General features: G+C 41.5%; 1 protein-coding gene across 1 annotated transcript; it reads right to left on the bottom strand.

Moving 5' to 3' along the window:
• Positions 1-8310: 8310 nt before the first annotated feature.
• Positions 8311-12538, bottom strand: GP9 (glycoprotein IX platelet). Its single transcript, XM_073354860.1, has 2 exons — positions 12436-12538; positions 8311-9624 (listed from the first exon to the last, which is right to left on the bottom strand). The coding sequence occupies exons 1-2, from the start codon at positions 12528-12530 to the stop codon at positions 8991-8993; spliced, it is 729 nt and encodes a 242-aa protein (XP_073210961.1). The 5' UTR covers positions 12531-12538; the 3' UTR covers positions 8311-8990.
• Positions 12539-16514: the final 3976 nt, after the last annotated feature.

The raw sequence follows: 16514 nt of genomic DNA, 5'->3' as shown, positions 1-16514 counted from the left end.
GAAGAGGTGAAGGCTCCATCTGGGGATGCAGGTTCTGGGGTGGAATGGGGATGAGAGGTTTGGGGTGCAGGAGGGGCTCCAAGTTTGGGGGAGGGCTCAGGGTTGGGGTCAGGGGTTGGGGGGCAGGCTTACCTCTGGTGGCTCCCAGTCAGCGGCACAGCTGGGGGGCTAAGGCAGGCTTCCTGCTTGTCCTGACTCCGCACTGTGCCCTGGAAGCGGCCAGCAGGGTGTGGCTCCTAGGTGGAAGCATGGCAGGCAGCGCTGCACGCTGCTCTCACTCGCAGGCACCGCCCCCACAGCTCCCATTGGCTGTGGTTCCCGGCCAATGGGAGTGCAAAGCTGGTGTTCGAGGCAGGGGCAGCGCGTGGAGCTCCGTGGCCCTCCCACCTAGGAGCTGGACCTGCTGGCCACTTCCGGGGCACAGTGCGGTGCCAGGACAGGTAGGGACTAGCCTGCCTTAGCTCTGCAGCACCACCGACCGGACTTTTAAAGGCCCGGTTGGTGGTGCTGACCGGAGCTGCCAGGATGCCTTTTCGACTGGGTGTTCCGGTCGAAAACTAGACACCTGGTCACCTTACCCCAAAAGGGAGTGATGGGTGGAATAACCCCTCTCCTCATTATTTATTTGGTTCACCAATTAGGCCTAATTTCTGACACACCAATTCTGGTTGGTTGATTTCCAGTCCCACACTTTTCTTGTTTACCAGTCATAAAATTAGCACAGTCTTTGAATTACTTCAGTAGGCCTTTCCATTTGTACTAATTCAGTCTTGTACCTTTTCCCATCAGCATTTATGGTTATAAGATTATTGTGACGTTATGAACTTTCACTCCCTCCTTACAGTTAAGATCACAATTAGGATACATTTGTAGGCCCAATTATTTATTAAAGCACCCCCTCCAAGTCAGGTTGAGGCACATTAGTAGAGCAGAGAGGGGAAGCTTGCACTGTATGTGTTCTGTGATATATGGTGGACTTCAGTATCCAGGGCCATCAATTCAGCAACTGCTAAGAGTACTAAATTAGCACATGTTTTGGACGTGCTGCTAGTGACTTGAAAATCTCAACCTCTCACTTAAAGCAGGACTAAATCCCTGTGCATTACAGTTCAATGACTGAATTGTATAAATAGATAACTTCCTTTAAGCAACACAGATGTAAATATTCTGTACTCTGAATTCTGGAATATTTGTGTGTGTGTGTGTGTGTGTGTGTGTGTGTGTGTGTGTGTGTGTGTGTGTGTGTGTGTGTGTGTGTGTGTAAAAGGCCCGATTCTGCAAGGAGGTGAGTGCTCTTGATGCTGCAGGATTGGGCCTTCAGTGAATATTTTGTAGGTAGAAGAGAGGTATTCTAATTGCTTTCTTAGCCAGTAGAATACATTACTATGTTATTAGGAGCTGGGAGTCCGAACTCCTGGGGTCTATTCCAGACTCTGCCATTGACTTCTGAGTGGCATTGGTGTTATACCAATAAAACAAAAACCAGCAGGATCTTATTAAAGGGAATAAGGCAAAATGCCACACTGATTGTGAATACAGAAAGAATCATAGTAAGCAGTTAGTTATAGCTATAACACTCCATTCAATTTCATATTTATTCACGCATTCAGTCATACACACACACAGAGGTTCTGCAAGGTTGTTATCATAGATACCAGCCTTAGAGTTGCTCGTGCCAAGCCACTGGCCAGGTGGCCTAGGCATGAGGAGGGAGCAGGGCCTTGTCAGCTCATCTGATGCTCCTGGAAGTTGGTCGGCAGAATCAGATCCCAAAGTTCTTAGTTTCTAGAGTCCATTTTTATAGGAATTTATTCCTATGCCAGTCTATGTGAATTGCTTCATCATGCTGTTGCTGAATCAATCAGCAGATGGCACATTCCTGCCGGCTCCGTGCTGCCAGATGTTATCTTGTTCTTTGGTTCTCCCATTCTTGAGGCTGCTGGGTGGATTCCAGTCTGCCCTCCGGGGTCCTCTGGTTGTTTCCACTTGACGCCTTCTTTGGCTGATCAACACTGGATTTTTAGGCTGGCACCTCCCTGATCATTCAGTTATTATCCACACCAAGCATCCATCCACATACATCCTCTATCTCTATTTTAATCCCAATTGTTAACAAAGCAAGATGAATACAACAAAAGAGCGGGGAGTCTCTGTGTGCTGTTTCTGTTGTTACAAAGTATCGCGTTGAGTCTCTCTCTGTGTGAGTAGTTGTTGTTACAAAGTATTGCTTTGAGAACAGATTCTGTCTCAGGATGTACTAACACAATTAGCAACTTGCAAGTTTCACACAGAGAGGGAGAGAAACAGTAAAAATAAGAGATCAAAAACCAAGAGACCTCTTAATTAGTAATACCCTGGAATTTAAACTATGAGGAATCAAACTTATTTGTGATTTTAATACAGAACTTCTTTAATTGATCCAACATAACATTGGGTACGCCCCTTAAGCCTGATTTCTACAAGTGTGGAAAATGTCTCAATTTAGGTCACTAAATGGAAGATGAAGTACTCGCTTGAAGGCTCTTAATCTCTATATGCCTCAGCTTCTCATCTACAAAATGGGACTAGTGTTACCCTATCTCTGAGGTGTTGTGAGGCTCAATGATGATTGAAATGCTCTGAGTTACACAGATGAAAGTGCACATTATTTATATATATGTATTTAGTGCTCAAGGTACATCTGCAGGAATTGTAACTCCCATGTTGTTCAGGGCCAGACTAGTAAATCAGCCAAGGAAGAATATTAAAGGCCATAGGCTTGATATCAAGAATAAATCCCTTCAGATGGAGGAGAAATTTCCCTCCAAGCAGTACAACCAACCGTGTAAAGAGAGGATCCTAAACCTCTTCAACCTGCTGCCCTTATGTAGGAACAAAGTTAAGCCTTGTGCTCTCAAACCCTCATACGGTTATACTGCAAAATAATCTGTCTGCTGGCCCTCGAGAGAGAGGATCTTGTGTGCTTGAACTCTCCACCTCCCAGTCCACTTTGCACCTCACTATGGTACTATACACATATCTTTTCTTTAAAACAAAAACGGGTTTGAATGCAGAGCCCCAGCCCCGTGTGAACATCTCCTTCTGTGACTTAATAGAACTCTGCCTAATCAGGTGTTACATGGACTGTGGAACCATGCAAAGAGCTAACTGGAAAAAAAATATGCCAAAGTTTGCTTGTCCCAGAAACTGGTAGCTTAGTTTGAGTCCTCCTTTTTATTAGGAATAAAGGGTCTGATTCTCTCCTGTTCTTTTAACTTGTGTAGTTATTTATAGCTGTGAAAATGGGGAATAAAATCCTACCATTCACTTCGCACTGATGTAAATGACACAAGATGCAAGGCATTGGTGAATCATGCCCAGGATAAGTGAAAGGGATATCTGGTTTGAGCCATAATACATATATATGTTAATGCTGCTTCTGTAGCACCTACATGTATAATACACTAGCATGGTCTGTCTCTCTGCCTCCCTCCCTCTCGATCCACCAGAGGGCAATATGAAACACCCATTCATATTTGATTATACTAGTAGCCTGCTGCCTACAGATAAAGGAATTCTTATTCAGCAAAAGTGGTGGCAGAAGCCTTTTGGTTTTTTTGGGGATTTTTTAGTGCTGAGGTCCTGGGTTCTATTGTCATTGAACAAATACCTGTATGTTTGCAGCCTCTATATATTAAGTGCTAATATTAGGCATTAGATTGTTACAGACTTCAAATATATTAAGGGCTGTTATAAAGGTGAGCAGTTGTTCTCCATGTCCTCTGAAGGTAGGACAAGAAGTAACAGTCTTAACCTAAATATTGCTTGTTGCAGATTAATATTAGGAAAATCTTTCTAACTATTAAGATTGTTAAGCACTGGAACAAGCTTCCAAGGGAGGTTGTGGAATCTCTGTCACTGGAGGTTTTTAAGAACATGTCAGACAAACACCTGTCAGGGATGGTCTAGGTTTACTTGATCCTGTCTCAGCACAGGGGGTGCTGGACTAGATGACTTGTTGCTGTCCCTTCCAGCCCTATGATTCTGTGTTGCATCTGTTTTGAGTGGGAGGGCTCTATTACACTAGTTGGAATTTGCTCCTTTGTTCTGAAGACTTTTCACATTTGATGGTATGTCCTGTTACCGAAATAACAACAAAAATCCACATACATCAGAAGCCAGCTTCTGGTGGGTGAAATAAGCAACAAAACCTTATGATGCATGAAATTAAAAGTGAGTCTTTCATGGACCTAATTATATGTCACATAATAAATGAAAACATTAAAGTAAATTAAAGGTATTCATGTTAAATTACTCTGCGTGCATATGATTTATGAGCATTGTAAGCAAGTCAGTTATTTAAGAGAAGAGGATGTTTTTGGCTGCTTGTTTATTTAGCAGATATTTCTATTCAGGTGAAGCCTACAAAATATTTTCCACTACAGCATTTTAATTGTCAGTTACATAAACATACTCTCAGCTTACTGTAGCTCAGGGAACAATTGTTTCTTATGAACATATTTAGTATGATCAATAATTTTTTACTGCCCTCTGCTTTAATATTGTGTAAGGCCATTTGTCTTGTTAAATCTAAACCCAAATCTCAAACCTCTTAATTACTCAGAATCCCAGCAATTATACTTTGTAGTGTACTTTCCCCTCACTGAAGGTTTTGTCTTTTCTGAAGTTCACCAATGCTTATTTTATGATCCTTTTGTGAATATGAACTTGCCTCTCTTTTTAATACGATACAAAAGTTTTTCATTTCTATAGTACTGCTTGTCTTAGGATTTCAAGTAACTACAAATATTAAGTCCTAGGGACACATCTGTGAGACAGGGAATAAATTATTTAGTTTCCTTACCTGTAAGCAATAGAATAACAATAATAAAGTTTGATGTCCAATCCTTCAGCATTTACTCATGTGAGCAGGTGTTGATTTTAATGAGACTATTCACATAAGTGTTATAGGAACAGGCTGTGTACTGGCTGGTTGGTGCCATCCACACTAGCAGTGGCTGCATTCCAGTATTTCTGTACAACAAGATTAGGTGTTAGATAATCTTCTTTATTAATACCAGCAACTGTTATCTAATCCAAAATGTCCAGTCCTTTCAGATGCTGCTGACTTTTGATAAGCAGTAAACATGTAGAAGGGCTGCTGGATCAGGGATTTCTTGTTATAAATAGACTGGATACTTACAGATGGATTAGACACTTATCTTTGAACAAATACTGACTCATCCTTCTCTGGTGGTGTCTTTCCAACTCATTCACGATCTTAAGTTATTCCCCCTTTATTTAGATACAGGGAAAAGTATGTGGTCATTAAGCTTAAATCACAAAGTGCAAATTCCTTTTTAAATAGTACATCACTTACTGTGATTCCTAGAGAAATACGAAAGTGCATATATATATTCACTACTTTGCATGCTGGAAAGTATGAGATGGTGGAATAGGGCATTGTTGTCTTTTGGGCCTTTCACAATCTGCTTTGGGATCTGTTGTGTTTCATTGTAGGTGGCCGGTGTAGCATTTATTTATTTTTTGCTTCTGTCTGTTGTGAATTGGCTGTAACTGACAGATTTGATTGGCTGTGGGGAAAGCTGGCTAGAGAACATGACTTACATAGACAGCAGTGACCTGGTCAGGTAAGCATTTAACAGTACTCTCCAACCTAGATAACCATTCAGATCAGCTGCCCCTTTTCCAGGGTTTCTCCGGATAAAAGCCAAATGGTTCAGAAGTGATAAATAGAACTCTGCCTTGTGGAACGGAAATGCTGCATTGGAAATGATTCTCCCCTTTTCCTCATTTACTATTGGGCTCAGAATACCAGAGACCAGGAAACACATCTTCCTGAAGCAACCCTTTTGCAAACTGTATAGTATGTTGATAATTTTTTATCTACAGTGCTCTTTATTCAGCATGCACTCTTCTACGGACTCAAAGTAGAAGCTACCCTATTTGTCACTGGGTCATTCCTGTGTATGTTCTAACAAACAAAATCCTACAACGGTGAGGTGCGCTAGTTGAGAGTAACAGGTAAGCTTCCCAGTTATGCATGGGACTATATGATAGTTGAATCTAGTACAACTTCCCTGTTCCATAACTGTTTGCAGATTTGTATGTAAGGAGCCACGTTCTACATTCTATTTCACCCATTCATCGTAGTGAGGTTTCGTAGTACAGATTGTAACCATTTTTTACAGCTAGTACAAAAATACATATTTGCCTTTCCATGCACAAAAGCAATCATGTGCTTCAGTCTGAATGATTTATATTTTAGATAAAGGATACAAGGCAACAGGGAAGTCTCCATGAGAGAATGCGTCCTCTGTAATGGGCTGCATTAACACTCCCTCACAAAATGGCAGCTGAATTTTAAGGTGCAGAGAAAACAGTCCTTGAGCTACATAAGCATAATACTGGTGTCTGTTTCCTTGAGATTCTCTCTTGTAGAGGTAACATGTGTGTGCCCGATTTAACAATGACAGCCAAATTCTAATCTTGGATTTGTGTGTGCAGCTCTCACTGAAAAGTGCACATAAATCTGGAGCCAGAATTTGGCCCTGGTTTTTCACTTGAGAATGGTCAAGCCTCTATAAGTCATGCACCATGCTGGCTGGGTAGATAAGGGCACCATTGATTGTAGTCTCCTCATTGCAGCTGGAAGAGTTGTGTAACATCAAACAGTATGTTGCACTGAGGAAAAGCAGTGAGGAATACAATACAGAATTGAAAGGGCAGGGGAAAGTTAGCTGGGTGTAAGGTGATTGACACTGTTGGAATTTGGCCAGACCACCAGGGTTAGCATGCACCTACTTCAGAAATGTGCTGCCAAAATTGTGAGGAGGCTTCCTAAAAACCACTCTGCTGTGGTTTCGCTTTTGCTCCCCTCCCTCCCACCATAAAGCACCTTGCTTTCCCTGCCTTCAGTTTAAGTCCCTGTGCCATTGGATAGTCACTCACACCCACTGTGCTTCTCTCTCCACCTCCTGGACACTCCTCTCAGCAGCTCCTGTACCTTGTGTGTTCTTCCTTGAGTTAGAATTGGTGGCAGATGGAGCGGGAAGAGGTGATGTCATCATGTGGCCTCTGGATCTGTGATGATTGAGTGCGGAGTGGCTACTTTTTGGCAGGGGAGGAGCAGGTCACTTTTTTGATTTTTATGGGAAGGGGTTTGGAAGGACAGTAGGTAACTTGTGGCCTGAGGGGTTGGAGTTTGAGTCCCTTCTGACCTGAAGGAGGGCAGCTGGTTGAAAAGAGGATCTCCTGTGGCCTGGAGGGGTAGATCTTATGTGTCTCAGGTGAGGGGTGCTGTGTCCTCTGCAGCCTATGTTCAGGGTCAGGTAAGAAGTAGGCTTCGTGAGTCCTGGGAGATGAAGTAATTGATTGAGGACTGGCCCCCTTGAGGCCTGGGGAGGGAGGAGAGTCAGTTAATCAGGATGTCTTCCCCACCTGACTTGTAGGGAGGCCCCTGGTTGCAAATTCTGGGCTGAGTGGACAGGGAGGTTGGGAAAGAGAGGGAGGCTGCTGCAGGTGGTGCAGCTCAGCTCCAAGCTCCTAAATCAATGTGGCTCATCAGTAGCGTACTTGGACAGGTAATGGCCCCTTATCCTTCTACTAGCATTGCTGTGTGTCTGTTTGTGGCTGGAGGCCTCGCTCTTCTTAGCATAGTTACGATACACAGTCATAGCAAGCTTACTTGTATCATGGAAGCTGAACAGCAACCAGCTTCAGCCAGGAACCTGAGGCATTTTAACAAGTAACTTGCACAGGTACCTGCAAAAAACTTCCTTCGGCTCTTTCAAAAAGGGCCAGGCAATCATGCAATAGTGACATCAGTGCTATGTTGCGTCCAAAAAAGGGAAGCTCTAGAAGCAGAGAACCTCCTCCAGCCCCATGCTAGGGCTTTGGGTTAGCAGGAACTGTGTGTGAGGCGTGCCACATATTGTGTTTCTTCTAGAAGTTATTCAGAGTTCTCCAATCTAAGTATTGGCCCTGCCTAATGGGACTGATCTGAGAAGATCACAGCATAAAGTCTCATGGCTGGGGCCCTTATAAGTAGTTCAGGTTGGGGAGAAGATAGAAGCTTTAGCTGCCCCTGTAATTTTCCTGTGAGGAGATATTTTACTCCCCAGAGAGAAAGAGATCTTTTAATGGTTTGTGCAAAAATCCTAGTAATTTGTGGCCCCCCAGAAAACCAACCCAGGAATTTTGCAGGATGTTTAACCACTATCTTTGGTTGTCCCGTGTAATTATGCAACAGACTGGACAAATGTGAATGCACAAGAAACACCTTTTATTTAATTATCACACATGGAGTACAATTTTTCTCAGGTGGTTTCTAGGAAATTCAGTAGTATATAAAAGGACTCCTTCATGGATGCACATTAATTGTCAGGAAGCTTAAAATCATGCTTATTAAGGGATAAATCCAAGGGCTGGCCCCAGTAGCCACACTGGTTCTGCTGCCAAGGGAACCTCTGCATGCTGCCAAATTCAGCCCTCTCCTCTGCAAGTGCAAGTTTGCACCTGTTGAAGTCAATAGGACTCCACATGCATGATGTAGGATCAGAGTCTAAATTTGTAACAATAGTGCAATCAAAATCCACCAGAAACTAGCTGGCAGTAGACTGTAAATAGCCTTTTCCTAGAAGAGCTGGGAGTTCATTGGTAAAAATGCGAAATTAATTCTTCAAAAACCACAAGATGGGACAAGTAAAATTTCCTAACTACTTGCCTTAGACATTTAGAGAATGTAAGCTTAAAATAACTTATTCTGACTTGCCAGTAAATAAATTTAAGTGCATTTTAGAGGTGGCCTCCAACCAAAACCTTGGATCTGAATACTGGATCTTCATACAAACTTCTCCCCACAAACTTTGTGGCCTGGGACCCATCTCGAGTACGCTTACACTTGCATAGGCAGTAGAAGCTAAGAAGGGTATCCTTTGTATTAGGTTAGTTTGGCATTTCTGTGAAGAGCTACTGGTGACAGCAACATCTCATTGTGACATGTAATTTTCTAGGTTATGCTTCTGCAGCAACGGGACAGCAGAATAATAATCTCTTGTGGTAACCTGGTAGGCTAGCTTTTTGGAAAACCTCAGGGCACATGATGTTAAAATAAGTACAAGTATTACAAAAGTGATCAAAGCGAGGTCTCGCCAAAAGAAATCGAGGCATTTAATTGGGAGGGATTTCCTACAGCTGTCCAGCTCATTCCCACTCAACTGGCTCAAAGGCTTCCCCGCGCTGGGAGCTGGGCTTGCACAGATGACATTGGCAATAGACGATTCGGAGAAGTCCTCCAGCCAGAGTTTGAGATACAGAATGTCACAGTCACAATTCCAGGGATTGTCGGACACATTCACTTCCTCTAAGCTATGTAAGCTGTCAAATGCTCCAATACGAACTGTGGTCATACTGTTATTTTGTAGATAAAGTTTCCTGGTGCTGACAGACAGGGAAGGCACTTCCTTCAGTCCCTTTGAGCTGCAGTCTACCAGCCAGCCCTTCATTTCTCCGAGTGGCTTACAGATGCAGGGCAGAGGGCAGATTTCCGCATTGACTAAACAGAACAGCATTAATGTAACAAATCCTGCAGCAGTGGGGATCTTCATGATGGTTATGTTTTCACTAAATAAAGGACAAAAACATAAATATTTAAAAACAACTGATTAGTTGTCATGGTTCTAAATGTAAAGCTAGAATATAAAGTTATCCCCACTTCATCCTGCTTTAGGGTCAGCAGAAAATCCTGAGTTTCCTGGAAAACTTTTTTCACGCCCTACAGTTCCCATAATGCCATTCTGTCTTAACCTGATTAATACTAATGCATTTATGAAAGAGTGTGGTGAGTCCTTGCCACTCTCACTTCGTGCTTTATTATACAAAATATTACTGCCAAAAGCTCTTGAATAGAGATGGCCCAAGTAGGTGATGGCTTGATCCAGGTTAGTTTTAGGTTAGGGTTTTTGATTTAGGTTCAGGGCTAGGGTTTGAATTTGGTATTGAAATCATGTGAGATTACAAATGCTGAGCTCACAAGACTTTTGCCATCTTGAATGGTATAAGTTGATTTTAAGAAGTTATCTCCAGAAATTTTTAGCTACATCCCATTTGGAAAATGGATCCTTTCTGTTATGGATTTGACTAGAATTGGTACTTTATGGCTGGGTTCTGATGTGAGAATTTGAAGGGCGTGGATTAGAGGTTCTTTTTTTTTTTGGCCTATCACTGCTCTTTTACTTTGTGCATGAATTCATGCATCCATCCATAAGAGCTTATTGTTTTAAGATGTAAAATGAATACAAAACTACAAATTGTGCTTATCTGTACTCTGACACAGCTCAGAGCTCACTTTTGGGGGGATACCACCATCATGTCTTAGGTTGGCAGGTAGTTATCCCTTTGCTGTGGCAACCCCTGTTGTTTGGAAGTGGCTCTCACCTATCATCCATCTCGGTCCCACCCATCCCCTCTTTGCACAACTGCAAATATTTCCTCCCCATCCCCCAGTATGGCCAATCAAAGGACCTAACAGGAATTCCAGATCCAAAATCCTTTGCACTGTTGGGGAAATCCAGATCCAAACTTTGTTGTTTGGAACCATCTCTAATTATGCCCATAATTCACCCCATAATTAGAACTTTTCTTTTCCCCTTCCTTCTATGTGGAAATCCACTGATTAAATGTGAAATTTTAAGAAAATAATTCTGATTGTATGGTGCCCTGAATACTAATCTGGGGAGTGGGATGTACTGTTAATAGGTGTCAATTTTCTTATTATTGTACACTCAGACCTTCCCTGTCCCCTTTCTCCATCCCCCACCCCAAAAAAGAAGGTGAGATCTACTCTATTAGACTTAAGAACTTACTTTGCAGGTGAACGTTGGAAGCCCAGCACAAAAGCAATTTAAAACTAAAGTAGGCAAAGCATTGGAGTTGGCAAACAAATAGAAATTATCTAATGGATTTATTCTGTCTATCTCTAACCTCATGTTAGAGTGCCTTTTACATAAAAATAATATATAATGGAAATTATACATATGTAAGCATAGAACTTGGACAGAATATTCTTTGATATCTTAAAATGTGACCAGCCTTAATAACCCCATTAGGAAAATGTCTCATTTGGCATGGTAAAAATTGAACTGATATTGCTTTCTTTCAGTAAACTTATTAAAGGCTGAGTGAGGTTGGATTGGTTTTGCTTTTAATAACTTTTTGCTTCAGAATCTAGAGAAGGTATCAGTTTCCTTTCAAGTAGCTTGCAATACAGATTATTAATTCAAAGATACTGAAGGCATCAATTCTGGTCAAGTCTTGAATTTTTGAACAAGAAATTATTTAGGTATCTACACATGCCCAGATGTAGATAAAGCATAACACTTTTATTTCCTTTTTTCTAAAATAGCTACAATAATCCAAAAGCCCTGCATAATGAAAAGTGACCAGCGTGGGATGACAGAGCTGCTTAAAACTCATCTTATCCATTCTGAAATATGATGGTCTAAATGCTGGTCCTGTTTTCTTAATGAAATCCTAGATCGATCAGAGAGAGAGAGAGAGAGATCTAAACACAGCTAATGTGACAACCATATGACAAAAAAACAAGGGCATGAAAACCTTTCTTCTAAACTATAGTGAAAGCAAAAAATACAAACAAAAGCCATTTGTTTCAATTTCCAGCTGATTTGAATACTGGGAAAAGACTTACAACCTTGGAGCTTTAAATCCAGGTAATGCTGCAATGCCAGCTTTGATCTATTTAAGAAAATCTTTTGCTTTCATGGATTTGATAACCCAAAGTAGTTTTGAAAGTCTTATATTGTTTAAGCAAACCAACCAACAAAACCAGCCCCCACAATTCCCTTTTAAACGCTTGTAAGGAGCACACCCTGCTTAAGGGAGATTTCACATTTTACTAACTCTATTTACAAATATGTGACTGAGACTGTGTTTAAAAAATAATAGTACAGCCAGGTAATTAGTTTCTCAAAATTAAGTGAGGCACCTCTTGATTTTTATCACAATTGTCCGGTGAAATACCATTTCCCTATAGCTTAAGTTGGATTTCTACTCCATAATACTATGAACTTCATAACAGAACAGCTGGAATATTAATTTTGGCAATTTCTGATCTCCTCATAATCACAATTTAACCCTTTGGTGCTGAGTCTAAAGGAGTGCCCTGCTGCAGCTTCAGGAATCCAGTAGCCGTTGATAACTTCTTAAAAGTGGCTACACCTTTTAATCCCAACCTGACGTGTCAGTTTATGGATAAAGATCTTTATCTAACTAAAAGCAGGGTGAGCAAAACCTATCCTAAGGATCCTCTGCCACAGTTTAATGCGTAAACACCAAGAAATGCTAAATCAAAAGGAAATGAGGCCTGGGCAAGAGGAGCAGGGAGAAAGGAATTGGTGAGCTGCATAGCTTGCTTACCTCTGTGTGTGTATATATATATATGTTTGGGTGTTCGATCCTTTCCCTTGTTTGCGTAGTAAGGCTTTGAAGATCTGCAGTGCTGGATTAAACATAACTTTCTTGGGTTTTTAAAGATATAGGACGGAAACGAATGTAACAGATGACAAGCCTTCTGCCTCGTCTGTGAGGCAGCAGTTCCTCTTGGGAAATGCGTAGAGTCAAATAGCTCTTTGAGCTATTTTTATTGTTTCAGCAGAAAAGAGAAGAATTTCATATTTTATTATGTTTTTGTTATTTAAATATTTTTCCTCTGTGAAATGTGACAGGTTTCTTAAAATCCTCAAATGACTCCCCTCCAGTCTGACAAGTATTTCTTCATCAGAAGTAAAAATCTAGAGGTATAAAAAAGGCAGCTTGGACTTTATCAGTCACTGGGACAGGCAGGATAAGAGATTGGTATTAAGTTCCAGAAACAGCTAAAGCTAGACCATAAGAGTTTTGGGGGGGTTTTTCATCAAAGCTAAGAGTGTTTCCATTCAGCCCTTTCTGCTGAACTTGTAAAATTAAATCTAAGCCGCTGTAAGTTGACAACATGTAAGAATAAAACATACATAAGGCAATAAAATACTCCTACAAAAATTACAGTGCCTGTCAGGTGAGGAGACTGGCCTTGATTCTTTATTGCTTCATCCATCTTTTGGAACAGCAAACCAATCACCACTGTTACAAAAAGTTACCCAGGTCCAAATTTTCAGCTCTGGCCTTCATTTAGTATCTTCTTTTCATGTGCACACAACTGATTGTACCCATAAAAGTGGACATCCAACCATTTTGTGGGCACAAAAACCTATTTGTACATATAAACTGGGCATTTGGCTACCTAGTTGCTCTGTGTGTGCTAAATGGACATGTGGTCATATTTGCACCACACACTCAGTTGCATGCACAAAGATAGATGTGAAAAACACACAGGTTTGAGATTTGCCAGACCTGTGGCTCTGAATACTTAAACAGCTGAACATATACTTTGCAATTCCTTCTTCACTCTTGTAAAGGAGGACCAATAGATATTATTCCCCCCTGCACATTTGTTCTGTATATTAACTGTAAATGTATGGATATGCATTCAAGTTGGGAATTTTATAAATGATCAGTCATTGAGGACCTCAATTTTTAAAACTGCATGCCTGTATGTACAGGTGCAAAAGTGATTTTGTAAATTCATGCCTAATTTTCAAGTGCCATTATCCTAGTTATTCCTGCAACTCAGGTATTTGAACACACAAATGGTTAGTTAGATGCATAAGTGCATAGATGCACAAGTGGTCAGTTAGATGCATAAGTGCTTGATGCATTGCATATGCAGATGAATAGATCGTGCATGCCGTCTCAGTGACTGTATGCTCCAGTTAAACAGAAAATTGTGCACAGTTCTAAAATTTGGGCACTGTGTGTTTTTACCACAGACACCGAAAATAGAGATGTTCAGCAAGGCTAGGCTGAACAATAGCAAATGTGCAATTATTGGGTGTGAGGGAGAGGGTTGAGTGTGTGTGTGTGTGTTCATGCATTATAGGTGTGCCGGTAGCACCACATACTATTTTTTAGTAACTTTTTTATTAAGGCAAAGTTTGGATAAAACATGAACATACTACACTGTACATTACTTATTCCTTATTCAGGATCAGGTTAATATTTCAAAGAACTTGCCTACAGATGCTGGATTGCTGTCAGGGGAGCCCTACTTCTCTGAGTACACTAAAAGAGGTTACCAAATTTTAAAATATCTATCCTCTTTTTTGGCCCTTCTCTTTTGTGTACATACTTGGTGTGAAAGCTTTTCCTTTACAAAGACAGTCCACCTTTTACTATACCACAATTCCATAGGAGGAGTAATCACATTATTCCAGTAATGTGCAATATCAAGTCTTGCTGCCAACAATAAAAAGAAGTAAATTTGTCATTCTGTTTAAAATGCAGATCCTTTACTGGAGCATTAAGTAATGAGCTCAGGGGATCTCTAGAAGGCTGGTGTTTTGTCATAAGATGAATCTCTTTAATAATTCCTGGACTCAACCACCACATGTGCAAGAATGTTCCCTTTTCCTCTCACCTCCTGCAATGAAGCTCCCCCCAAGCAGCAAAAATATGATGGATCTTAACTGGAATCAAAAGGATGCCTGACATTTCCCATTTATGAGACCCTGTTTGCAAGTTGTTTATAACTGTGCCAGATTTTAACCATTTGGAATGAATGATATTGCCCATGCTCAGTGTCTTCCTCAGGCTGAATGCTTTTGGAAAATTTCAGCAAAAATATTTTTGCTCTTTCTAAGAACAAGGCTAGGGAAATATACAGTGTTTTACTCTGTTTAAAAAATTCTGGTTACTTTGTTTTTGAAAAGCTTTTGTGCCCCCATGCTTTGGAGCCGGGACTTGACATTTGGCAGGGAGTAGTCTTTGTGTCAGGGATGTGCTGTTTGCTGTCTCTTTGCAAATCTGCCCAAATTTGGCCTGGGTAGAGACTGGCACTAGTTAGTGAGGAGAATGGGACTGGGTCAAGGGGCCAGGGGTAGGAAAGAGACAGGACTGGACAGGGATAGGTTGGAAGGAACCAGGAAAAGTGGGTCAAACTTGGGGCATGGCTACACTACAGTTAAAAACCTGCAGCTGGCCCTTGCCAGCTGACGCAGGGCTTGGGCTGCAGGGCTGTTAATTGCAGTGTAGAGATTTTGGGCTTGGGCTGGAGCCTGGGCTCTAGGATCCTGCAAGGGGAGAGGGTCCCAGAACTCAGGCTGCAGCCCAAGCCTGATCATCTACACTGCAATTAAACAGCCCAGCAGCCTGACCCCTGCGAGCCTGAGTCAACTGGCATGGGCCAGCTGTGGGTGTCTAATTGCAGTGTAGACATACTCTTGGAGGGAATGGTTAGACGAGTCTGTGCCTACGGAGCCCACTCTCTCTAGAACCTGGAATGGAACCCAAGATTCCTGAATCTCACTATTTCTCTGCTATCAATAAATAACTGTGAAATTTACTGGTAAAATGTCCCCTCCCGCTCTACTGTTGTTCCACATACAGGATGACAGCCTACTACTACTCTGAGTTACTCTGTCAGCTCAAGTGGCAGAGGTCTGTGAGATGGATCTAAGCAAGGGCTCCAACGCTGCTGCTGATTCCTGGAGGTGTCAGTAGGATGCCATAGAACGGAATTTCTGTTTTATCAGTTTGCTTTTTAAAAAAAGTATAGGAAATTAATCCCCCCCACACACACACTCTCTCACAAGCCCACCAGAAAACTATATGCTAAAAGAACACTATTAAGGTTGCAAAGTCAAGCACTCTAAAGTCAGGAGATGCCAGAATTAAGGTTGCACGTGCATCCTTAATTTTGTCCCCTTGTGCATCTGCATTCTACAGTAGAACTTCAGAGTTACAAACACCTCTGGAATGGAGGTTGTTCGTAACTCTAAACAAAACGTTACGGTTCTTTCAAAAGTTTACAACTAGATATTGACTTAATACAGCTTTTAAACTTTACAATGCAGAAGAAAAATGCTACTTTAAACCATCTTAATTTAAATGAAACAAGCACAGAAACAGTTTCCTTCCTTGTCAATCTCATTTTAAACTGTCCCTTTATTTTTTTTAGTAGTTTAACACAGTACTGTGTCTTCTTTTTTGTCTCTGCTGCTGCCTAATTGCGTTCTTCTTGTTCCAAATGAGGTGTGTAGTTGATCGGTTAGTTCATAGAATCATAGAATATCAGGGTTGGAAGGGACCTTAGGAGGTCATCTAGTCCAACCCCCTGCTCAAAGCAGGACCAATCCCCAACTAAACCATCCCAGCCAGGGCTTTGTCAAGCCTGACCTTAAAAATTTCTAAGGAAGGAGATTCTACCACCTCCCTAGGTAATGCATTCCAGTGTTTCACCACGCTTCTAGTGAAAAAGTGTTTCTTAATATCCAACCTAAACCTCCGCCACTGCAACTTGAGACCATTACTCCTTGTTCTGTCATCAGCTACCACTGAGAACAGTCTAGATCCATCCTCTTTGGAACCCCCTTTCAGGTAGTTGAAAGCAGCTATCAAATCCC

This window comes from Lepidochelys kempii, chromosome 7 (assembly GCF_965140285.1).
Source record: "Lepidochelys kempii isolate rLepKem1 chromosome 7, rLepKem1.hap1, whole genome shotgun sequence".
Classification (NCBI taxonomy): Eukaryota; Metazoa; Chordata; order Testudines; family Cheloniidae; genus Lepidochelys; species Lepidochelys kempii.
Note: the sequence above shows the minus strand (reverse complement) of the source record. Positions and strands in the feature narration are given on the sequence as shown.